The 26,764-nt window shown below is 38.5% G+C and overlaps 1 protein-coding gene across 10 annotated transcripts in view; it reads right to left on the reverse strand.

The window, feature by feature from the left end:
- Positions 1-26,764, reverse strand: part of ZEB2 (zinc finger E-box binding homeobox 2) — a 130,679-nt gene that overhangs the window by 3,266 nt on the left and 100,649 nt on the right. For all 10 annotated transcript variants that reach the window (XM_057317467.1, XM_057317465.1, XM_048214452.2 and 7 more), the window contains 5 exons: positions 13,051-13,239; positions 12,142-12,356; positions 9,407-9,515; positions 6,508-8,477; positions 4,925-5,105 (listed from right to left, as the gene is read on the reverse strand). In XM_057317467.1, coding sequence (XP_057173450.1) covers positions 4,925-5,105; positions 6,508-8,477; positions 9,407-9,515; positions 12,142-12,356; positions 13,051-13,239 — 2,664 coding nt within the window. The remainder of the gene's footprint in view (positions 1-4,924; positions 5,106-6,507; positions 8,478-9,406; positions 9,516-12,141; positions 12,357-13,050; positions 13,240-26,764) is intronic.

Raw genomic sequence — 26,764 nt, forward strand, 5'->3', positions numbered from 1 at the left:
CCATTTTCATTTGCTAAGTGTCATGTTATAAGATTAGGAACCCATTCTACACACTTCAGGTATTCAGTTATACGGTAATATATAACTTCAATTAGTAATCAAATATCTTTAATAATGTTATTGAATGCCTCTAGGGCATGCTACTATTTAGAAAACGCCGTAGGCTGCTATATGTTATTTCATTAATGGTCTTTATCTTACTGGAACGTCCAATATAAATTTAGTGATGACAGATGTGGTAAGGCTAGTAGTACTAAGTTCTAGAATAGGAAGTTATTTACTTGCAAGAGAAGAAATTAGAAAAATATTTGTTGGTGACTATTCATTGTATTGGAAATAAGGAATGTTCTGGTAATCTACTTCAAGGCAGCTAATGGCCTAAAGAAAAAAAAAGTATAATTCAAACCACACAAGAACCACTTTTTAGCTCTTAGGAAAGATGTTTTGAATGAGGTCAACTGGATAACAGAAAAGAGAAAGCCAACGGAGTGTCAAGAGTTTGGAAAGACAGCATGCTTTTCTATTTGACAAGACCATCACGGTGAGAAGGTCATTTAACAGGAAGCAGAAGTATAACTGGGAAAAAGATAGAGGTTTGGCCTTCCAGAAAACTTCTAGTCACGATGCACGAATTTGGTCTCTCTCGTGTGTACTTGGACCTTAAAGAAAAGGATGCTTTTGGGAGCAAGGATAAGACGTTTCTGACAGTGGTGATTCATTCATAGGGGCAGGATGGTGCAGTGTTAGATAGGGGAGGTGGGTTCTGGAGTCTGATTGCCTGGGTTCAAATCCATCTCTTATAACCAGCTGTGCAACACAGGCATGTTAACCTTTCTGAGGTTCAGGGTCCTTGTTGATAAAAGGGAGGTCATTTGGGGGACCATTTAACTTGTGGCCCAGGCATAAGGAGTAAAGGAGGCAGCGTAGGTAAAGTGGTTAGTACAAGGATTGCACGTAGTAAGCACTCAATTAATGTTAGATAATTTTATTCATTTTCATCAGTACATGTTCAATAACTCCCCAAGTTGTAAGCAAGATAAGGAGCAGAGTACATGGAAGAAGTAAATCTGAATGGAAAGAAGAGAAATCATAGATGAAAAATTTCTCGGTGCTTTAGTTGCTACAGCATGCATAGGTAGAACTGTCCTACAGCCTCCTTTGGATGTCTCATCAACTCAGGAGCGCACAGAAGGTGGGGCAGTTAGGTGACTTCACGGATTGGCTGTGAATAATCGTGAATGAACGTCACAGTGACCACAGCCGATACGGCTCTCTCTTTCCCGAAGGAACAAAATACAGAGCAGTGTCCTGAGAGAGAATAAACACTCTCCAGGATGAGTTTCAAGGCCTGTTTAGAAATGCTTGAGGGATGCCCATTGAACTGCAGTCTATTATATAGATATTTTGGTTACAAGCACTCGATTTTCAGGGAATTCAATCAATAATAAACAACATGCTTATAATAGAAATATATTAATTCTACATTATGAATTGACAATCTGAAGGAATAAAATGTGCAGCTATTATGCCATGCAAAGAACAGAATTTGGGGGTAATGGTGGGGGGACTGACCTATATCTTGCATTAAATATTCTAGTACTCTCCAGAAGTGTCCCTGGTAAGTATTTAATAGATTCAATTTAAGTAGGAACTGACTTGGACGTTCATCTTTTTTTAATTTGTTTGTTTGGTTTACCTGATTCAAATCAAGATTCCTGGAATTAAATTTCTACGTGAACAAGATTCAGAAAAACATCCAGGCTGACACTGAGTGAATCAAAACTTTTTTTAGGGTAATTTTTTCCCCCTAATCTCAAGGTTCATGATTCACCTGACAGCTAGAATGATAACTGAAGTTAATAAATGGAAGGTTTGTGGTATGAAAAATATTATCATATAACTGAGAAACAAAATTGACTGGTAATTTATTTAAAACTTTGACTTTATCTACTCAAAAGTAGAAACATTTTTATTACTTTTCTGAATAAGGTAGGTTTAAGAGTACCTACCACAATGTCTCAATAGAGAAAGTACTCAATAAATGTCAGATTTAAATTTTAGTGGAATACAAATGAGTTCTTGACAGTGCCTAACAGGAGTTTCAGATTTTGTGTTTCACCGTCCTGTCTTGTGACGATTAATCCCATTGAAGTCAACATTTACGGAGTGTTCCCTTCCCGTATCCCATCCCAGTCCCGATCCCAGTCCCAGGCCCCAGGAAGAGCAAGCGAGCAATACCCCTTTGGTAAGGAAAATTAAGCATTATGTCTTTGATGCCTGCCTAGGTCATAAATTAAACAGGCCAAGGTAAAAGAGCACAAGATCTCCAGAGTAAGTAGCTCATAATTTCCTTCTTAACTTAAGCCATTCTAGATGTTAAATTGGGGACAGGTGTAACAAACACACTTTATCAATGACACATTTGTAAAGTCAGCACATAATCAAATGATGATTCAACTTCATTTCCCAACCTTAGAATCAATCAACCCAGAGACTGTTCTCACGTACAATTTTCACATTAGTACATTCTCAAAGTATTACTAGTACTTAATATAAACAAATAAAAGGCTTCTGGGGCCCAATTAGGGAAGGAAAATGGACTAAATTTTTACATACATCACAGTGGTAGAGAATTCATGAAGAACTTCACGGTGATAGAACCTAATACACTGGCAGTAATAATGTCATGAGATGTTTGGTCAAGAGACCAAAAAGTTAACACACTGGAAACTTGACAAGCTAGGAAGCCAACAGGAGGATAATAAATCCTACGTTTAAAGTAACCATTGGATGGTGAGGATCTCATTGCTATACATTACTTCTAAGCAGCAAATCTTCTCATAACTAAAAGAATCGGAACACTTTATTTCTATTTTTTTTAATACAGCATATTTTGCAAATTGATTATGCATATTTGTTTTTGCCAACTTTTGGGTCTCTCGACTATCTATATGCCTATGAAGTTTATGGACTATCTCATTTATAGGAAATAAAGATATTGACGGGATGTCAATATGTATGATAGCCCTCACTAAAATAAAAGTTTTACACTCACCATGTAGTAAATGATAGAGTTTGCATATGGTCATATAATAAAACCAATCAGAGAGGGAAAGATGCCTTCAGTGATGTGCCTATTGTAGCTGAATAATGAAATACAAAATATATTTGAGGTTGATTAAAATATTAAATTTAGATATGAAAATATCTTCGTAAATATTTAAATAGGACTTGGTACTAAAGAAAACATCTACAGATATCTCTGATAAAAGACAAAATTAGGAAAATTTTGAAGTTTCAAACATGGAATTATATCACACAAGTATAGAAATGAGTAGGATTTGCTTTTCAAACTAGGTTGTCTTTAACATATCATTAATTGAACTTTTAAAATAATAGCAATATCAGACAGTTGAAGAAAGAGAGATTACTGGGGTGCTGTTATTGATCAACCTTGTTCTCTTCACAAATAACCTCAGTACCTACTGTTCCCCCAGCTTCCTCCCACTCTCAGGCTGCCTCCTGCACCTGCCCAGTGAGGGAAGAGGGAAGATGAGGAGGAATGCTCCCCAAGGGTAATTTTCTTTTTTTTTTTTTTAAAGATTTTATTTATTTATTCGACAGAGATAGAGACAGCCAGCGAGAGAGGGAACACAAGCAGGGGGAGTGGGAGAGGAAGCAGCAGGCTCATAGCGAAGGAGCCTCATGTGGGGCTCGATCCCATAATGCCGGGATCACGCCCTGAGCCGAAGGCAAACGCTTAACCGCTGTGCCACCCAGGCGCCCCCCCAAGGGTAATTTTCAATCAATAAAAAGGGCGCCACGTACTTAGTCAGAATACAGCAGAAAGTACTCACATTACCCTTTCTTCTTTTACCTTTTTCTTTTTTCTTTTCACCACTTCTCCCCAAAAAGCACTGTTAGGCTAATTTTTTCGCTCTACATTAAAATGTTTGATACTAGACTTTCTCATTTAAAATGAGAGTTTTTATGTAATTTTCCCCTGCCAATATTTTGATTGAGATCCTACACTCTTTCTTTTCCCATCTAGGACCAGTACAGCATGCCAAATGTCTAGAGGAGAAAAGTTGGAACCAGGAGGTGAGGCTGAGTTGCTCTGTGGTTAAAGCTGGAAGGAGGAGGACAGAGGGAGTGAGCACAGGTGCGCTTCCCCTGTGGAGCTGCAGACCGGGATCTTGGATTGTGGGAACCAACGCTGTGGCTTCACATTACGGTCCTTCGCCTTTCTTTTTAAAAATTAACCCACTATCTCTCTACTCACAGGGAAGAACTAGGCTGCTATCTCGTCAACTCTGTATAATTGTTCCTAATTAGTAATGCATGAATTGGAAATAAGCTAATTAAATTTAGAAAGTTTTATTTTCGTCTTCCAAATAGAAGTAGTTGCAGGAGCTCGTTTGGCATATTACTTTACTTATACCTTTTTCTCTCACAGTACTAACACTTCCGCTGTAGTCAAAAAAGGGCCAATTTCTAAGACCAAACAGAACCACCTCCAAGGCACAGCTTACTTGAAGTTGGGATGATAAATCTAATCCATCACTGACTGCATTTTTACATAGAGCGAGTCATTACAACTTGAGAATTTGAACAGATTTTCAATAACTGGCTTGTGTCAGGACATTTCATTGCCCGGACCACTTAAATACACCTTCGACAGGATCTGTGAATTTGGCTTACAGATTACTTGAAAGATACGAAGACAAGCACACTCATAAACACATGAATGATCCAATAAACAGGCAACAAAAAAGTCCTACTGAGCTAGGCAGAAGCATTATTTCTTCCTTGTTGAAGGTATCAGCATATGCTACATCTTATGTCGCACGAGTGTACTCATTAAATATTATGAAATGTACAGCAGGCCGGGAAGCTCTAACTAGCTAGTCAAAGTCACTCATACCTGTGTGTTCGTATTTATGTCGCAGAAGGGAACTGCTTTTCTGGAATGTCTTGTCACATAAGTCACATGCATACATGCCACTCTCTGTCTTCTTGATCTTCTTTCGAGACAGACAGGAGTCGGAGTCTGTCATGTCATCTAGGCCTGACATGTAGTCTTGTGCTCCATCAAGCAATTCTCCCTGTGATATAATCACATAGTTCAACACAGTCTCTTCTCTTTGTGTTTATACCAAACAACTTCACGTAGGCTGACATTTGGAGAACCTCAAAAGTGCTTGCTATTAATCAATTTCATTTAAAAAGAAAAAAACCCCTACTACTTTCCATGAACAATGTATGAGGTCCCACCTTTCCACAAAAATATAAACCTCCTCCACCCTAGATGTTTTTCAAGGGCAGAAAATGGTCAACTCTGAAGGTGAGAAAAACATAAACTTTTCTAAAATCCTCAGTTTCCTTTATATCAGGAAATATCCACGAGTGAAAATCAAACATCAGAATTTGTGTATTTTCCAGTGTGGTTAACTTTAGAAATGATCTGTAGCTGTAGAAACCCCATTTTAATTGAATTTTATATTTAGGTACAAAATGTTATTATTATGCAATCTATTTAAATGTATGTCTACCAACTAAAGGCCTCGAGCTATATTTTTATATTTAATTTTCTAATTTGAAATAGGGAATATTAATAACACTTTTTATCAATGGTCTATCTATGTTAAAACAGCCTTCAGCATTGAGCAATAATGAATGTGGATCAGTAAATTATTAAATTTCTTGATATTTATTTTGTCTTGATCCAAAGGAGTGCAAACTTGCATGATAACGTACGTTTCCATTTGCTGGCTCACAGTTCAGTTTTCTTAGACTACGTTTGCACTAATTAATATTAGAGGAGATTAAATAGGGCTTAAATACATTTACAAGAGGGCGGATGTACTGTAGATAGGAATACTGGAACGGCTTTTACAGAGGTGCGCTGCTACTTATGCTCTTATTTTGCAAACAGGGATTATACTCCATGTCATTAAAACATACCTGCTTTGGGACTGGAAAACCGTAAATTGTTTACCGGTTTGAAAAGTCCATCAGAAGTCAAGTGGAATGTACAAAATATGTTTTAAAATACTCTCCAAAATACACTATTTGCTATAAAGCCAAGTACATATCAGATTCATACACGTCTTATTGCAGATTGTGAACTGTGAACATCTGCACAAGTAGGGGACTGCTCTAGACGCTAACTTTTAGCATCTACGGAAGGCCTGTCAAATACCGTTAGCGCCGTGTAATTCTAAAAGCATACAGATCAATCTAAATAAACCTCAAAAATAAGTCTGAAGTTCTTGATCTTTTGTGAGGCAGCCATGTTGCCACAGCTCCGTGTCCCACTGATTCTCCATTTGTTTGTCTAGCCCAGCCAGTTTGAGGTTCAAGTGAAAACCAACGCTGCCATGTCTGCAGAAAACACAACGTTTGACTTTTGTTTTCACTGAGACTTTTTCCCCTGCATGCACATACACACTGTAATATAGTTTTCAAGGTCTCCTCTGTTCGGAGTAAAAGGGTGGGTCTCGTTACCTGAAATCCTTGTTTCCGCTGGTACTTTCTCCTTTGCTGCATATCAGCAAAAGTAGCTGCTCCAGTTGGGTAGGTATAGGCCATATGTGGTAGGAAGCTCATCTGATCCAGTCCCGGGTATGGTCGTAGCCCAGGGATACTGGTCTGGACTGGTGGCATGAAAGTGGCGGGGGGAAATGCGCTTTGTGGAGGAAGAGCTGTGTATAAAGTTTTGGCACTAAATGGGTTCATGCCGAACACTGGGTTAGTGCTTTTGTTGTCCAGATTATTTGAGTTTGAAAACTCCTTCTTGATAAAAGTCAAGTTTAGAGGCTCATCCGAGTTTTCAGATGATGAAGAAACACTGTTATGGTCTAAATTTATGCTGCTAGCTTTCGTTTTGTTCTTTGTGGCTATAATACTCTTGGGTTCTTTCATTTGTTTTGGTAATGACAAGTCCAAAGGCTCAGCCTGGAGCTCCTCAGAAGAGAAGCTGTTTGGAGTGTAAGAACTACTGTGGGAGTTTTTAGAAGATGTGGAGGAAAGATTTAAGGGAGAGGGAGTATTACTCCTTGAGTGGTCCAATTTCTCAACTGGTTTAATATTAGTAAAATGGGAAGGTTTGCTTAGCCTGAGAGGAGGATCACAATTCGTCACACTGTTGTGGAGTTCTGCTATGGATGGTGATGTTATGGAGTCCATAGGCTTTACGGGAGACCTGGGTAATAAAGAGTCTTTTGTGGGAGGGTTACTGTTGGGAGCTAGCGGCTTGGAGGTCCTTTCCAGTGATGGTGACCTGGAATTTGAATACTGGTAGACTTTTCGTTGCTCAAACCATTCCTTCACAAATTCCTGAGGAAGGCCCACAGCAATGGAAATTTTCAGCAGTTCATCAGAGTTGGGCTCCATGTTCATAGCATAATACGCTTTCAGTACAGACATGTGGTCCTTGTATGGGTTGATGGGGCTTGTCATTCCTTTCTCAGAAAGTACAGATGACAAGAGGAGGGCTTTATTATCAACAAAAACTCCGGCTTTGTTGGGGACTATGTTGTCGTGAGGTTGCAGGACTGCCTTGATCTCTTCATTCATCTTACAAAGGTAACGTTCATGCTGATGCAAGGGAATGGGGCCAGGGAAACTTTCTTTACAGAACTGGCAAGAAAATGGAGTGGATATGTTGTGGTTCTCGATCATTTTATCATCAGTGACCAAATCTATTAAAGTACGTAGCTTCTCTTTCTTTATATTACTGATCTGTCTCCTTGAGTCAGTAGTCAAGCTCTGGAGGCAAGCTTTGGCTTCATTGACTTTTTCTAATGTGTAGTCAATAATACTTTTAGTGGCACCATTATGACTCACTACTGGAAGACCTACGGGTGGGATATTAGGGGAAGTAACTCCTTGTTCCTCAGGTTGAGAGCATGGATCCTTCATGTGATAACCTTTCAACTTGGAAATTTCTTCAGCCTTGCAGTCCATTTTTTGCCTGGAAACCGTATTGTCCACAATCTGTAGAACCTTTTGTACCTCGCTCAAGTTACTATTCATTGTGGGAAATCCGAGTAAAGGGGCTTCCATCCCTACACCTAAGTGCTGCATTGGACTCTGAGCAGACGGATGAACTCCCAAAGGGCTGGTGGCTCCAAGGGCACCATTCATAAAGGGACTAGTGCCACTAAACCCGTGTGTGGCCATAAGAACTTTGTAGTCATTGAAGTCTAGTGGTTCTGTTTTAATTTTAAGTAAGCCTGTCTGTTCAGACATACTAAGTGGTTTTCCATTCTCCAATTTGTTCCTTAACTGGGTAATAGCTGAATTAGTAGGAGAAGAAGAAACAGAATTAGGGGAAGAACCCGTCTTGATATTATTTCTCATTCGGCCATTTACAGAGATTAAACCAATACATTTCTTGCTGCTGATGTGTGAACTGTAGGAACCAGAATGGGAGAAACGCTTCTTGCAGTTTGGGCACTCGTACGGTTTTTCACCTAAAATGAGAACCAAAATTAACGTTACAAGTCTTCGGCTGGGGAACGCTTGCCATTGTCTACCGATAGGAGAATCTGTGACACCAAATGGAAGGAACACAATGGGGTACCTCTACATTCTAGGTGCTCAGCTTAGAATTATGTGGCCATAACTGTTTCTGGGCTTTATCTACCCTGAGAGAACATAACTCAAGATGTTAGCAGTGGAAGGTGAAGGCTATCTATGCCTTTTTCAGCCAACATCCCAAATCTTGTCTTGCCATCGGCAGCCTCCTATTTAAACAGTGTCAGATTAATGTGTGGTCAATAGCACAATAAAGATGTCACGGTATTTAAAGGGAAGTGTAGCCATGGCTTTAATCAACTCTGTAGAGATTCCATTGATTCTACCAATCCAACTAGTCCTTTGAATAGCATCCAATTCGGTAATAAAATGCTTGGCAGAGCTATCAAAATAGTTATAAAGAAGAAATCTCAGTGGTAGGATGTTGTTCTGTAATATACAGCTCCCAGGAATCAAGGAATATTTATCATACAAAAGCTCTCATCCAAAATTCTTCAACGTTTTCTTTCATGGTTAGGTATCAAAAATGAATACCCTTCAGAATTTGCCAGCTGAGTTTCTTCAGGTCAGAAATATTTAATCTGTAGAAGAGCGATTGAAAGGACAAAAAAGGAGCCTCTAGATTTTGTAATAAATCAAAGCATTTGCAATTTTTAGGAAGTATAAACATTCCTTTTCTTTTTGTAAGCTCATGCTATTGGTGGTACCATCGGTCTCATGAAGGCAAAGCAGGCTCACGCAGTCTGTGAAATAAAAAGGTAGTTCCAAAAAGCTACAAACAGGATTGTGTAAATTTTAAACAATCTTTAAAACTCCCCTAATGAAACAAAATGCAAATGTGAGCACCAGCACCTCTGCTACTCACCACTGTGAATTCGCAGGTGTTCTTTCAGATGGTGTTTATATTTGAAAGCCTTGCCGCACTCTGTGCATTTGAACTTGCGATTACCTGCTCCTTGGGTCAGCATTTGGTGCTATAAAAGGAGAAAGACTGACATCAGTTTTGTGCGGGAGGAACAAAGGAAATTTGTTACAAATATTTTTAAAAGGCCTCTATTTTTCAGACAGGCCAAAAGGTTTGAGTGCATGTTTATTTATTTGCCCAGTCTTTCAGAGTTGCAATAAAAGTGATAATGTTGGCAATAAAATTGGAACAAATAAAAAAAAAAGTGCTTTCACATGCGCATCCGACACTTGCTTTAGAATTATCTCTGTAGTCTCTTTTCCAAAATGTTTCTTTGAGCCTTTGGAGATGAGAAAGTATAATTGTAAAGATGTTTGTGGTTCTCTGTGTTTACTGCACATTCTAAAATCTGAAGATTCCCTGTTGGAATGCAACTGTTTTGTCAAGGAAAAAAATAAATATTATCCTGAAAAATTCTAAGTAGCCTCCAAAAAAACTCCCCATGCAAAGAACTAATTTTATCAAATTTTCTGTATCAGGGTAAAAGTATAGCTTATACTGAAGCAATATCAATTTTAAAGAAGAAAAAAAAAGCACGCATACACAAACAAAAAAAATTCTTGAGTATAAATATTTCATTACACGATAAGCATGTTTAAATATCCCATTCACTGTGCTCGTAGCAAATGTAAACCCTGTTTTTCCTGATGTGTTGCATATCGGATCTGATTCATTATCAAATGTAAGAGACAACATCTTGGGTTATAGCTGCTTGAGCAGTTTTATCACAAGCCAGTAGGAAAGACTTCAACGACTTTTCATTTTCCTTTTTAGTAGTGTGCTAGGGAGTAGGGACAAAAAAGAAAAAAAAAGTTTGCTGAAAAGACAAGTTAAAAGCAGCAAAGATATAATCAAACACAGCTGACCTTTTTGAACAAGAGAAAAAAAAGCACTGTGACTTAGAATTCTAAAAAAAAAAAAAAAAAAAAAATACAGTCATCCACTCTGGATGCTCAAGGTAGGAGGTCAGCCTTTTTCAAGCAGCAATGACACAAAAGCCTTTTGCAAAAAGACAGCACAGAAACGGTATGACAACTGCTAGGGTGTGCTGAATCTTCCCACATTCCTAGTGAGACAGATGGTGTTACATGGGACACAGGGAGGTTTGTTCAAACAGCAGCAACCTTCAAAGATCAAGCGGAGCCCAGCCCGCCGAGCGCCATTGAGGGACCAGCGCTCATATGTTGCTGAGTTGCATAAACAAACAGCAACAGCTGCTTTGTCTCCCCCCACAGCCCTCAGAGGACTACTATAAACTTTAGTTGTGCCACTGTTAATATGATACAATCATTTTAATTTACTAATTGTAAATGCCATGAGCAAATGAGGGGACTTTTCAACACCAAAGCTACCATTCATAATGCGCCAACACAATCACACTTCTGCATGTGAAATTTAAAGCAGTTATGCTAGATAAATATCTAGGCACTTTTTTTTTCCTAGAGTTTTTGTGCATATAAGCAAGGGGAGATAAACTGTTACATAAGTGTAACTATGCGAGCATAGCTTTTGTAACTGAACTTTGAAAAACGTTCAGGTGACAAGCCCAATCAGATATAAATGGAATGATTTTCATGAGCTGTCCTTTTATAATAGCAAAACTCCATAATATAGTAACATCACCATTTCTTGATTGTGTTTGGTCATCCTCATTTTCCTTATTCAAAGAAAATAATGCCCGTGAGAAAAAAGAAACATAAGAATGTTATAGAATGCCGCTTAATAATTTTTTAAAACAGATACGGTAGCACGGCGTAAATAGGAGGCTTCCAGATCTGTAAGGCCAGTTATTGGGACTTCAGGCACACCATTTCTGTTACCATTCAAACACATAATATCAATCTGCAGTCATTTCTCCCAGGAGGAAAGAAAGAGCAGTTTTGCTAAAACATGTAAGGGACACTGTGAATCATTTCTATTCAAACATTTTAAGGATTTAAGAAGCTGTGCTTACCTGTCAAGAGAGAGTTTTTATTTTTAACACAAATCAGCCAAAAGAGGCAGAACAATCTCAACATTTAGCCATAGGCATGCAAATCAAAAGGGATCATTTTAAATGTACATCCAATATTGTAGTATCAATCCAGTTTATCTTCTATATATACGGACGTATAATATGCCTTTTTGATTTTTTTTAAAAGCACTTAATTAGATTTCAGAAACTAGTAGCAGCTTGTAAAAATACTCTAAGTACCTGAAGGTGTTATATGACAAATGAAAGAAATACACACTTCTTTTACTCTGACTTAGATCCTATATGGAAAAAAAAAATTCTGAGTAAAACTAGGTGAAAAATGGAATTAAAATTGCTGAGATGTTTAATAATGTATAATTAAAATGCTACAATTTCATTCACTTTTTTGTGGAACATAAAAATGAAACTAAAGTCAAGTTAAAGTGCAAATAAAATTTCTAAATTAGAAATTAACACACTCATTCGATCGTGAACATAAGACTATTAAATCATATTAGAAGAGACCATCAAAAAATCATTTAGACCTCAATTAAAGCTATTACCATTAAAAGATCTGCATCTTCAAAATGCCATGAAAAATTAATAATGATTGCCAATCAAAGCAATATCGTTTCTCTAAGGGGTTATTATAGAAAGAAATCACTTAAAACCAGCCCCCCACCTGATCTGTCCCTGGCTTGTGCGTCACCATATGCCGCTCGAGCTGGGTGCGGTAGGCAAACGTGTAGCTACAAAGAGGGCAGGAAAAGTTCTCTTCATTCTTCTCGTGGCGGTACTTGATGTGCTCCTTCAGTGATGTCAAGCGCTTGTAGCCCCGGTCGCAGTAGGGGCAGGTCAGCAGTTGGGCAAAAGCATCTGGAGTTCCAGGTGGCAGGTCTGTAGCCGAGAGACGAGAGGGAGAGAAGCAGGCCAAAAGGTCAGTAAATCAATGGCAGCTAATGGGCTGCCTGCCCGGGATGGTATGACAGGAATCACTGCAATCTGCTCCACGAGAGCGCCATCATTGCCCTCGGCCTCCGCGCGCCGCTCCCGCGCACCCCCGGCGCACACTCGTCCGAATCGGCTCGCGCGGCGCGGGAAACTTAATTAATTACTGGCGCTTTTGGGGGGAAATTTAAACAGCTGAGAAATGAGGAGATTCTCTTTAGGCGACTGACAGTTCGTGCTAAAAACCTGTGGTCACATGTGACTCGGGAATTCACAGCCGGCCAGAGCTTTTTCAGGTGTCAGTAAAGAAGCAGAAGAAGGCGAGGGTCACGGTTGCTCAACTTTTTTTTGTTCCTCAAAAGTGAAATATTTCAGAAACATGGGAATCAATTTCGATATTTTTATCTCTTAGAAATAGGCTCTAATTGTTCTTGTTCTTTATTGGATGTACAAATGACACAAATTTGCTGACAAAAAAATTTCACAATACCCTAAAATTACAGTTCTAATCTTTGCTCATGAAATTCCATGCCTCTGCAGCTGTTCTTCAAATTTTAAGGTAAACACCCAGGCATGTAGTGCATTTGTAATTGTAACAGCTGCAGAGGTCAGTGTAGTGGCTAAAAATGAATTACAGCCTCACCATTTTCTTCTTGCCCATTGGCCTCTGGCGTGCCAAGGCGAGACAGCTCCTCGGGGGCTTCTGGGTAAATAATGGCTGTGTCACTGCGCTGAAGGTACTCCTCGATGCTGACTGCATGGCCATCGCGTTCCTCCAGTTTTCTTTTGGCAAAGTATTCCTCAAAGTCGGATGTGCAATTTGCATTCTTAACTGAAATCATAAGAGGACATCATAAATGTCTTTGCGGGGGCCTTCTTCCTAGGGACCCAAGTCCATTTACAGCACTGTTAGAACGAAATGTTGACTTGCAAAAAGACAACAGATACCTAGTTTATTTCTAAGAAGCGTCGCAGATGACCAGTCATTGATCGAATGCCTATTCTTGTAATATATGCAAAAAAAAGAGGACACTCTGCTTTAAGGTAAATAGGCACATCTTATTTCCCTCTTCCTGGAACACCAGTCCGCATAATTCACAAAGAACGAAAGACAGTTTAAAATGTTTTCTTAGGGAAAATTTAAAAAATAAAAAACAGAACTGCATTCTAAGATCCATAAACATGAGAGATAATAGGAGCTCAAAGCTACTTTAACAGTCTATATAAAATTTCCTTTTCTTTTAAGAAAGGTATATTTAATTTTTTATTGTCCACTAAACTTAACACGCCTAACCACAGATACATCCTGTTGCTAAATATAAGCTTTTAACCTTCCACTCTCTGCACATCACAGATGGCCAGGACTACACAGTCTGACACAGATGCGAAAGGATAGATATTCCTAGAGAGATAATAATGGGACTTTGTTAAAAAACCATGGGATGTGGCACTTTATCTCTCCCTAGAACTCAATATTTAGCTCAGCGTTTTAAAGCTGCCTGAAAATAAAATGAAGCTCACAAATAGAAATAAAATAAAATTAACAGAAACACTTAATAAAAGCAAAAGAAACTGGCTATATTGCTGTGTGATTTTGATACGATTTTTAACTTTTGTAATTATGACTCTATTCCCATGAAATGAGTAATAGCTGTGAATCAATTTTAGCAACTGTGTCACAGGACTTTGTATATTTGAAACCTCTAGATACGTTTCTGAAATAAGTTGTGGCTTAAATATCCAAGATAAATAGTTTTATGCAGAAGACAGTGTTGGGAGTGTGTCTGCTACAGTAACTAGATGAATACAAGTCCTTTGCTAGTACAATTAATGGTGGAGTCCTACTTTCACAGTTTCTGAGAGCTGTTAACCTTGATTCCCCTACATTCTTCACCTCACCTTCTCTGCCATAAAAGATATTACAGCATTTGCCATACTAATTATTTCTGACCGTTTGTGGCCGGGTGATGGTCGAGCAAGCTAGTCAATTTTTCCTTTAATTTTCATTTTTATTGTTGCTTTTGCTGTTATGAACTTGTGGATTATAGATGAAAAGAACAGAAAGCGGAAACTTCCATTAATTCAACAAGTACCGAATGACTGATATATGGTAGGTATCATGTCTTGTTTTGATAAGCAAAAAGCAGATCCAGTTTCATCCTTCAGGAAGACACGAGAACAATCAGTACAACTGATACTTTCTCAAAAATAAAAACGTTACACACTCACATAAGTATTAGGAAAGAAAGTCGTGTGGTAGTTTGAAAGTCTGATGGAGTCTAGAAGATCAGGAAAATTTTCACTGAGAAGGCATGGAGCTCACGAGCGGTAGAAGTTGGGGCAGAGAGGCGTGTGCAAGCACGCGGGGACTGGAAGGAACGTGGTGCCTTTCACCTTCCAAAGTGACAGTGCTGATGTGCAGACAGTGGAAGGGAAGCAATATGATGCGAGGGTGGAGAGGCAGGCAGGAACCGGAACATGTGGCATGCGGTAGTCCTGTTACGGATTTGGGTTTTATTCTAAGAGAAACAGGAAGCCATTGACAGGTATTAAGCAAGGAGATGATTGGATGAAATTGTGAAATCTGCTTTTTTTAAAGGACAACTCTGTCTATCGTATGATAGGGACTGCGGGAAAAGAAAAGTCAATTCTGGGAAACCAGTTAGGAGTTTCTTATCATAAACCAGGCAAAGATAAAGGTTAAGGAGTTGGTAATGGAGACTATGAGAAGTGGCTGGATCTGAGAGATATTTAACAAGTAAAAACACTAGGCTTGGGGGAAGGATTGGGTGTGCCAAGGAGGGAGAGGCTAAGACCTTACCTAGGTACAGGCTTTCCAAATATGATGGATGACAGGTGACAGTCACCAAAGCACAGAGCACCAAAATTCTAAAAATACTTGAAACTATGAACTAATGCATTGCATCAAATAAAACAAAACTGGGGAGCATCACACTTTGTGGACTATTAAACTAAGTGCTAACAATCCTGAATAGTGTGATCTCAAAACTTTCCCTTTTGCCACTCCAGCTTCTGGCAAGTTCAACAAGAGCAACAGCCTGATTCCAACACCTGTATTTCCTTTGAATATAGGTTTGGAATGTGTAATAGTAGACTATGATTTTATATCTTGAAATTTGTTTAAATCTTTTCTTAGACTCTTAAGTCTTAAATCTTCTGTTTATTTATTAAGATTTCATTTTTAAGTAACGTCTGCACCCAATGTGGGACTCGAACTTACAACCCCAAGATCAAGAGTTGCATGTTCTACCGACTCAGCCAGCCAGGCACTCCCAAGTCTTACATCTTTTAGAAGAACACAAACATTGATTAAGATCATTTTCCGTTGGTATGGTCATGATGCCATGGATGCTTTCCAAACATCACATTCACTGCGATGTGATGCTGTCATTTAACTTGCATCATTAAGTCTCTAGAGAGTACAAAGCACTGCCAACTTGCATAAAATATTTGTTCATTGTTTTGGATCATCAAAATGACTTTACATCTATCAAAAACCACCTTTTGTTTTTAATGCAAGAAAAGATAAAGGAGACAAGATGGTGGATAAAAGATGAATCTCTTTTGAGCAACTTGACTGATTTGACCAGGGACTGACTTCTTTTTCAGCCCTGTGGCAGTAGAAAGTCATATAACAGCTCCTTTCTGAACCCAGACCTATTAGAATGTTGTCGAATGTTTAAGGCATAACTTATTTAAGCTTTTTAAGAACACTGACCCACTTGACCGATCCTTAGTGTAACCTGGTAAATGGATGGATGGACATTTTAACATCCTACTTTTATCTTGATATTTCAGCAACTATTTGAATTATCTGGCTATCTTTTCACAAATTTTCATTTGCATATGAATGCTTCCATCAGAAATGTAACCAAATGCAAATTCAATGGGATTTGCATTAATAGCCTTTTGGCTTCAACAGGAGGAAAATTCTGATTTTTCTGGATAGGCAAACTAAACTGCATCTAGAACAACACTACTGGTATTTGGAGAGGCAGTTCACTTGCTAGATCAAATCTGCCCGTGCTAGATTCCTCTGCCAAGTGTGATAGGGACAAAAGATCTCAAATCATATGCTCTCTTTAAGGATCGTCTTTGATCATCTTTGTACCCTGAGCTTTGAGTATATTGCCTGGAAATTAGTAGGCTCTCAAGAATCATTTATGGAATGAATGCGGAATAAATTGTGTGCTTAACACTAATCTTGGTAGAGAAGTCTTCTAGTAAAAGGAAGCATAAGATAAGATACCCACAATTGAGCTAGGAATTCAGACCTGTTATTCAGGCAATTCTAGAACAATTATGTGATTTAACTGTGTAGTGATGACCATAAATACTTGCAAGAGTTCAGTAGGGTTCAGGTGAATATTCAAAAAGAATTTCATGAAGAAGATAGCACTCAATCATTTAAATCTATTTGTTCCATCAAGATTTTCTTCATGTGGTATAGATATGCTATTAGCTATACATCTCACATATGTAGATTCACCTAAGTGAGCTTTATACTAGACTTCCATGAACTAGCGTAGGCATAACCAAGCCAAGTATAATGTGGTTTTTTCCTTGGTGTTGCTATGGGTACTTGTAACATATGGTTTTCCTGCCCAGTACCACAACATTCTCCTTTGCCTGGGAACGGCTCCCCATATTCTCTATCGTCAAACTTTATGGTACCCAAGGGAGTTGCCTTGTTATTGCTTGATTCTGCTCCCCTAGCCACAATAGATTAGTTGGCACCTAAAGTGAACCAATCTTAGTCCTCCATTCTCCAGGCCAAACTGTTGATTGGTCCAGGGATAGCCAATGGGTCCAATTGAGTCAGCAAATCCTTTCCTTATGATTTTAGGACTGTTCCAAAAGGAACATCCAGGGAATTTATTTCCTTCAAGTGACTGTAGCTATAAGATATAGAACACAGGAACTGATCTATCCCATGTAAGGTAAGAAGATTTATGAAGAAAGAGACTGAAGCAGGTAGGCAGAGAAAAAAGGAAAGCAAAGACAAGATGGCAAGTCCTGACAGTACATTTCTAGCTATATTTGCTCCTGAGGCCAAGCTGTACCCATGTCCTTCCAGTGGCTCTGTTGTCAAACCTCCTTAGCTTCTGTGAGCTGAAAAATTCCCTTTTCTACTTCGGGCTACGTGTCTTTAAATCTCTGAGATCCAAAATCACCATAATTGTTATATTTGAACAAATAATGGGATTAAATTTTGGTTACTCTAAAACTTGTTGAGGAAGATGAAGTTTTGGTTCTGTACAACAGTTTACATTTTTGGTTTTTACAAAGATTTTGTAATACTGTATTGTGGACACAGGAATGAGGTAGAGAATTCACCAGAAAGTTATAGAATTCCCCACTGTGTTTTTCTAGTGTAAAATCAACCTCATTTTCCTTTTTTTTTTTTTTCTTTCTGTAATCCTCTTCACTCCTCGGTCTCCTTGGAAGAACTGCCAAAACACACTGACAAAGGATATTTGCATGATATTTATGATCAAACCATAATAAAAATTCACAAAAAACCTCAAAGTAATTTCTTCCCATACCTTTTCCAGAGATTTTGCATTTAGTCCTAAAATTTACCCTAGTCTTACAAATATCTCAGCCTCCCCTAAGGTCAGGTAAACTTTTATGTATCCAAAACCAAAAACAAAAACAAAAAACTTCATTAATTAAAAATGTTTTTTCATCACCACGTGTATTTTAATATCATTAGGATAAATTTCTAGGTTGCTTCAAGTTAGAAAAGCCTCACGTTTCTTGTCAGTATGTTCACTCTTACTAATGTTGCTTATTAAGGATACTTTCATCAATACTTTTATGTCTATCTTCGATATTGATATTTTTAGATAATGATAATTATCAATACAGATTGACTTTTAAAGTTATTACTTAAAAAAGAAGCAATGTTAATGGAACTCTAAATGAAAGAGATGTACTGGTCTTCAAATCAGTCACCTCCAATAACAGAGTTTTTAGGACACTTTCTCAAAGATACTTAAAAGTGAGTTTTGCTTAGTGTTTACAAATAGTTAAGATATAATGAGACCTTGATACATATTCCTTCTCTTTTTCTGTTTTTCTCTGTTTACTTCCATCCCTTTGCCATTTATTTTCTTTATTTGTAATGAGCATGTGTTCATGTAGGAAGGTAGGTACTCTGATCTTGTATGGAGCGTGTTTTCCATTTTCATTAAAAAAATTGAAGAAATATGTTTGAATATTATGCCATGCCCATTTTAATGAACATAAAATGAATAAAAAATTCTTTCAGAAAAGAAGTATCTGAGAGGGTCTAGAGAAGCTGAAGTAAATACATGTAAAAAAAACGAGGTGAATCATTCATCCATCCCACTGCTTAATAACTATTTATTGAGCGCCTACTAATGCCAGAGAGTGTGCTTTGGGATGAGGACACAATGGTGTTGATTGATAATTGTTTTCCTGCTTCTGTGATTCTCATATTGAGAGATATGTACATGAAATGGTTGTGGTTCTGCAATATACAGACATATAAATACATAATGTATAAATGTATACATAAATGTATAAGAAGGACTATATGTATATGGATACTTCTCAGTATAATGTAGAAATTATGCACTTATCATGTAATCTGACTTTTTCTCACTTCATCTGGCAAGGCAAAGGGACCTGGAGAAACAATCACAAATCTAGGTAACTGTATTCATCATCTGTTAGAAAAAATAGTCTTTTTATTGACATTGTAGATGATAAGAAAACACAGAAAATTATTTTTAATTTAGTCTTCTGTACTGAATTTTTAAAGAAGCCCACATAGGGGAAGGGAGGGAAAACTGAATGGGAAGTCGTCAGAGAGGGAGACAAACCATGAGAGACTCTTAACTCTAGGAAACAGAGGGCTGCTGGAGGGGAGGTGGGTGGGTGGGGGGATAGCGTAACTGGGTGATGGTCATTACGGAGGGTACGTGATAAGTACTGGGTGTTATATGCAACTGATGAATTATTGAACGCTACATCTGAAACTAATGATGTACTATATGTTGGCTAATTGAATTTAAATAAAAAAGATAAAATAAAGAAGCCCATACTCGGCATTTGTTGAAGTATATAAATTCTCATGGCTACTTTGTTTAAAGTTGACTAATTAATGAATATAAGCATTTTATCATTAAAAATGCATGTGCGCCTTTCTGTAGAATGCTTCCAAAATACATATTGGCACGAGATTATCTAAAAACAACCGTAAGGGAAGAGGACAATCTTTTTCTCATTACACAGCTACCCGGGCAGCCCAGCAGAGCCTCTGACTGCTACAGAGGTGTGTGCAAAGCCAGGGAAGGCTCCTCCAGGGCGACAACGTCTTCTTTTCTTCTTGGGAAATAGCACAGCATCTGGGTGGGTCTCTCCACGCCTGCTCTGACGTGGCTTTCTCCAGGGAACGCGTGCTCAGATGCCAGTGAGAGCCCCCGACGTGTAAGAACTTTAGGAGAGAGAGAGGCAGAAGGAGCAGGGGGATGGGACTCCATAGTACTCTGCAGGATCAAATATCTCCCTCAACAGCAGGAAGCAGCCCAGTCAGGGACGCGGTCTAATTTTAAAGTGAGGTTTTCTATTAAGGGACTGTGAGTATCAAAATTTAGAGACCACTAACCCTTAGACAGTTTTGATTGCTATGTATAGAGACAGAATCCATGCCTTTAAAGGAAGAGTTGCAAGTAAGTTCATTTGTATTTATTTTTCACATTACTGTGTAATCTAAAATTTTGGAATTGGTATCTTACTGAAAAGATTCTTGGACTATGGTATTATATTTTTGAGGGGTTTAGAAAGTATGATGTTTTGCCTGGCAATTCAGTGCTCTTTTTTATATGCTTTTTGTAGAGACACACAACACCTAAGGATGCTCTAGGACCTTGGTTTTCAAGATGTGGCCTCCAGGCTGGCAGCATCAGTATTACCTGGGAACTTGTTCAAAAACGGAATCAGCAGTCTGTTTTGACAAGCCCTTCAGGGGCTCTGGTGCACGCCCAGTTTAAGAATCAATGCCGTGGGAAGTCAGGGATCTGCATCGCCTGGCTAAATTATGGTATTCGGTGACATGATTTTGGGAAGCAGCTCAGAATTAGTCCCATATCACGTGGCCTTCCTGACTCTCTCAACCTGAGCTCAGAACTTCCTTCTGCACTTCTCCATCTGCATCTCTCAATCGCTGAACTTAGCACATCACATTATAACCCTTCATTTACATATCTGTGAGCTGATTGTGTTCTATTCGGCTTTGTATCACCAGTGCCTAGTACAGTGCCTGGCACACAGCTTATGCTCAATACCTGAATGATCACACCAGGTTCAGGGTCACTGGGCAACCCATTTTGGCTCAACCACTTCTGATTTTTAATCTCGGGATCTTCATCTGTAAAATGAGCTAGTATATGCTTTCTGGGGTATCCCTGAAATTTCAGAATGCCATGCTTTCAATAAATTAATTGCCCTAATCAATTCGTTTTTTATTCACTGGCTGGGCCTAAAGAGTTTCATCTATTTTCTTTTCAGTTAAAAACTCAAAGCAACATAGCTTTCTGATGGAGGAACCATAGACACACATTAAGATTTTGGAGGTGAGTAGAAACCATTGACAACATCACAAGGAAAACGGTGCTTATTAAACATTTCTCGAATGAATGAAGGAGACACTCAAGAAGCTTGGGGTAACAGTTTTTCCTTGTGGGAACCCTTGCTGTGAAGTGCAGATAGGTTCTCGTAAGCACAAAGCTCATAAAACCCCAGCATTCATCAGCCAGGAAGTGACAGGCTCTTCTTGGTATACCCTGATTATAGTCTGCAAATGACGCTCCTGTCTCACCTGCCGAGTGCTACATCTGTTTTTCTCTCTTCAAAACCTCTCTCTTTCTCTAGTTTATTTCTGTATACTTACGGTATGGGGTTAACTAAAAATGTTAAAATGATGATTTACATGACCTATCTGACTGGATGACGAAACTCTTCCAACATATGAGCATGTGACAGTGTAAACAAGAAGAAAACGACATGCTTTATAACAATATGAGTCTCTCCTTTTTGAGTACTTAGGTACTGCATTATCTGAGAAACCGATCTTGCACAATTGATTAACACTATAACTCAACTCTTGCTGAGAAGTAACTTAAGATCCAACTTGTGTGGCTTCTGTTACCCATATAAGAAACCTAGCTAATTTAAAAAATTTAATTTAGGGGTGCCTGGCTGGCTCAGTCAGTGGAGCATGCAACTCTTGATCTCAGGGTGGTGAGTTCAAGCCCTGCAGTTGGGTGTAGAGATTACTTAAATAAATAATAAAGAAATTTTAAAAAATGATTAAAAAATAAAAAAATTTATTCAAACTTCATGTAAGAATAGTTGGAAGTTATTAAACCAAGAAGATAATAATGGTACAGAAACGTCTTACTCTTTTCCCCACTTTCTTCTATGCTAATGATGTGATGCACAGAATTTGTATTTAAAGAGGCCAAACCACTTGCTAGCCTCCTAACCTTACCATTAATATCATCAATTTAGAGGACTTATACCTTGAACCATGGTGTTTCTTGCTCAGGCAAGATTTTCCATCTAGATCTAAAGGCTTCCAACTGCTCTGGAGACACCTCAGAAGAATCTGGTAAACCTGGACGTAGTTGGCATTTCTCTGTGGTACTTCAGATCCCACCCCGTCCCATTCTGGCTTATACTCTGCTACTATCCTAATGGATTGTATGAGCTATAAGCAGGACTGGCTACAGTGGGACCCAGTGGGCCTGCTGCAAAATGACAACAGCAGAACCTTTAACCAAAGTCAAAGCTAGAACAAACACAGGGCCCTGGGTATATAATATCATGAGGCAGGACCCCCCCCCCCATGCCAACCAGCTCAGCTGGTGCTTTGCTGTCTTTGTTCAGGCTTCCCAGTAAAAATTCATGAGAAGAAAGGGTAGGGTGGGGTGGAATTCAAATTTCTAGTCTAATTTCCTCATTTAACAGATGATACAACTAAGGTACAGTGAGGTTTATGACTCATACAAAGTTAGACAAATAATTTCTGGAAAAGCTTGATGGAGAATTCATATAATCTGACTCTTAACCCATTATTTTTTCCACTGTATCATAGTGACTCAATGTGTGAAAGAGAAAGAGAGAGAGAGAACCCCATCTTTTCAGTTTTTCATTATGCCCAACATGATTTGACATGATTTGAATAGGTCCTAGATGCTGACAAGAGTGCTGACATTATAAATAGTTCTAAACAACAACATTATAACACCGTAAAATTAGTATGGGGAAAGCCACGGTAAATGTTCACTTCAATAGAAATAAAATATGGAATTTTAAACTTTTTTCTCAATTTTTCCTTTCATGTTCCTGCTTTTCATTTTTTTCACTGGGGATCCACATCCGAGTCTATTGGGGTAAAGTGAAAACATAAAAGTTGTTCAAATTCTCTATTCAAGATGCTTATTTATAATTTCTATTTAACATTTAAGGATTGTGTTTTCCTATTTTAGTTATTTCTTATTTTTAATCATGTTTCTAAAGGCACTCAGTAAGGAATAACTTTATGAAACACCTTGCAAAGGTGAATTTTTAGTAACTATTATGGTGATAGTAAATAAAGAATGTCTCAAGTTTAACTTGGAACTAGAGAACAAAAAAAAAAAAAAAAGATCAAAAACCCAAACACCCTTTATTCATGGTTCATTTTGCTTTTCCATTCCACATATTACTTGTTTATCCCCCCACATGCTTAATGATATCCTCCTACATGCGTTCCACTTCTTCAGATTAGATGAAACCGTGTCATCCTGTCATAATACTCCATCCCTCACAGACCTTTCCAGCACAGCCGCTCCTGCTTTCTTCTGTCTAAACTCATGGAGCAAAGAGGATGGGTCTACATACTCCTTAATTCACATGACCGTTTCAAACCAATGTTCCTGAGTTATCAATTTGCTCATCCTTTATTTGTTTACTCATTTATTCATCAATGCAACAAAAAACCCGTTTGTCAGCCATCAAGGTTGTATGAACACCATGCGCATTGAGAGGGACTTTGGAGAAAAGCAAACTTAACCTCTACCCTCAAAAACCCTCCGGTTTGTAACTGCAATTTTTTGAAGCCTCAGTCATCCATTTTTGCCATCGTGTTTTAGGACACTACTTGCATAGCTCAAGTAAGATGACACTTGTCCCATGGTCGTGTTTACCCAGGGCTGCCAATACTGTCACTCTGGGAAACTTCATGGCTCAACAGATAGTGATGTAGGATCCTGGCTTCCAAAGCTTTGAGTCTCTCTACCCACAGGGATGGCCACACTTTGGTAATGCGCTAAACTCGGGATGATTCCAGCACTGCAAACCAGCACATGAAACTCCCACTCTCTGTTTCAACCTTCTGCTCTTTCCCACCATTCCGTTCTTTGTTCCCCTGATGCAGGTACTTCACTGCGATAACGGGGCCCTGACAAGCCTTCCCGTCCATTTCACCCAGTCTGCTTTTACTTGCCTCAGTTCACCTCAGAGCCTGAAGTCTTTCCCTCCCTGTCCCTTATTCTTGTGTCATTCTTGCCTGGCCAAACAAAAATCCAGCCCAGTTTCTCTGCTCCTAGAGGATCAAAATGTCTAAAGAAATGTAAATAATTGTAACATACTTGTTGCAGTCCATGTTATCCAAATAGGATCTTCTTTTGTGATGGTAATTGAATCGCCATATATTGTCCAAAGCAATTACTCTAGATTTCCATTCTTCAAGATTCCAACCCTACTCCCTTCCCTCACTGTCAACTGATCATCTATTTTCCTACTTACTTCAGAGAGTGCAACCCACATGACATGAATTCCCTGAGCTACCTTAAATTCAGCCAAAATCTCTCTAATCATTCTTCCTTTTTCTTTTGACCTTATTGCTAACAAAGATGTGCCTCTGCCCTCAGCCCAGGCTACTCGCTAAGGCTACTTCCTCACAACTACTGATAACTTACTCCATCTTCCAGTCTCCTTTCCATTTTCAGCTTTCTCTATGCCTCATTTTTACACAGAGCCATATTTAACAAGCCTTCTTCCTGAAGAAAACCTTCTCTGAATTTTGCAGTCTCTTAAGGCACTTCTCTACCCTCATGTCTCCAATATTTGACCCCATGCTGTCAAAAACCCTCTGCAATATCGAAGACCTTTCACTTGAACCTACATAGCTTGTTGTATTTCAAATAAAACATCTTCATCCACATATTGTTATAAGGTTAATAATGATGATGATGGCTAGCAACAACTGTTTATTATGTCTAACATTGTGCTAAACATTTTACACACATTTCTTATTCATCTACCACTGTTTTATTTACCCAATTGAAGGAAAGCCCTTAATGACAGTGACCGTTCATTGTATTTTTCAAATATAAAATGCCTTAAACTTAGTAGGGTCACCCTAAGTGACTATTGATCTGAATAGCTAATTAGGCTATTGATGAGTTTTTGGTAAAGTTTGCCTTCATGTCATTATGATTTTTTTTTGAAGATTTTATTATTAAGTAGTTTCTACACCCAAGGTGGGGCTCAAACATACAACCCTGAGATCAAGAGTTGCATGCTCTACTGACTGAGCCAGCCAGGCGCTCCGGGATTTTGCATTTTTTAAGAACAAGAACTAGATCTTCTATTTTCTTAAAGTTTCTTTCTCAATCATCAGTTTAAATTCTGCACAACAACAAACACCCTGACAGAAAAGAATAAATGTAGGTATCTTAGTAAGTGATGAACATTTTATTATTTGTTTATTTGATTGTGATTCAGGACAAAAAGAAAAACAACATATGATTCCTGATGCTAGTCAGTGATCAAGGAAAAGTCTTTGACAGATTTCATCATTATACACAAACATTGTAAATACCACTACATCCTCTTCTACATTTAAAAAAAAGGATGCTAGGTAGAGATGAAATGAAATAGAAAACTAAGCAATAAGCAATTCCTTCTCTTTTTTTTTTTTAAGATTTTATTTATTTATTTGACAGAGAGAGACGGCCAGCGAGAGAGGGAACACAAGCAGGGGGAGTGGGAGAGGAAGAAGCAGGTTTATAGCGGAGGAGCCTGATGTGGGGCTCGATCCCAGAAAGCTGGGATCACGCCCTGAGCCGAAGGCAGATGCTTAATGACTGCGCCACCCAGGCGCCCCTCCATCTTCATCTTTTAACCTCAAACGCATTGTTGGAGCAGTGAAAAGACATTTGTCCTACAGCTTGTCTGCTTGGTTTTCTAAGACGTCAAAGGAATTTAATTGGCAGAGGCTCTCAAAATTGACTGGTTAAGTCCTTCCATTACAAATGTTGTTGAATATTGCATTTTTGTTTTCTAGAGAAGATGCTAATGAGGAACCAGTGTAAAGGGAGAAAACAGTTCAGAATCCATTTATTTCTTAATGCATAAAATTGGTTTAAAACTTACCTGTAGATACAAACAAACGCAAAATAAGCAAATCGAAGTGAGCATTTAGTGTATGTTAGGCATTGCAGTAGGTACTTTAAAAATCATATACCACTGGGGTGCCTGGGTGGCTCAGTCGGTTAAGCATTCATGTCTTGATTTCAGCTCAGGTCATGATCTCAGGGTCATGAGATCGAGCCACGCATGGGATTCCATGCTGAGCATGGAGCCTGTTTAAGATTCTCTCGCTCCAAATAAGCCAATCAGAGAAAGACAATTGTCATATGATCTCACTCATATGTGGAATTTAAGAAACAAAATAGAAGATCATAGGGGAAGAGAGGAAAAAACAAAACAAGACGAAATCAGAGAGGGAGACAAACTATAAGAGACTCTTAATCATAGGAAACAAACTGAGGGTTGCTGGAGGGGAGGGGTGTGGGAGGGAGGGTGGGGTAACTGGGTGATGGACATTAAGGAGGGCATGTGATGTAATGAGCACTGCGTGTTATATAAGACTGATGAATCACTGACCTTTACTTCTGAAACTAATAGTACACTATATGTTAATTAATTGAATTTAAATTAAAAAAAAAGATTTTCTCACTCCCTCTCCCTCTGCCTCTTCCCCACCCCCACTCCCACTCTCACTCTCTCTCTCAAAATAATAATAATAATAATAATAATAAAGCATTTAATCCCTACAATGAGACCTTGTCCATATTTCCACTTTATTGATGTAGAGATGAATTCTTCTATACTCAAATTCATGAACTAGTAACTGGTAAAGACAAAGTTCAAACATTGTTTTTCTGACTCTAGACTAATCTGGCACATCCCAAACCAACATTGGCCTTTCATGTGTAAAAGCACTCATATATTATTCTTAAAAGATTGGAAACATG

This window comes from Ursus arctos, unplaced genomic scaffold, assembly GCF_023065955.2.
Source record: "Ursus arctos isolate Adak ecotype North America unplaced genomic scaffold, UrsArc2.0 scaffold_1, whole genome shotgun sequence".
In the NCBI taxonomy this organism is placed as follows: domain Eukaryota; kingdom Metazoa; phylum Chordata; class Mammalia; order Carnivora; family Ursidae; genus Ursus; species Ursus arctos.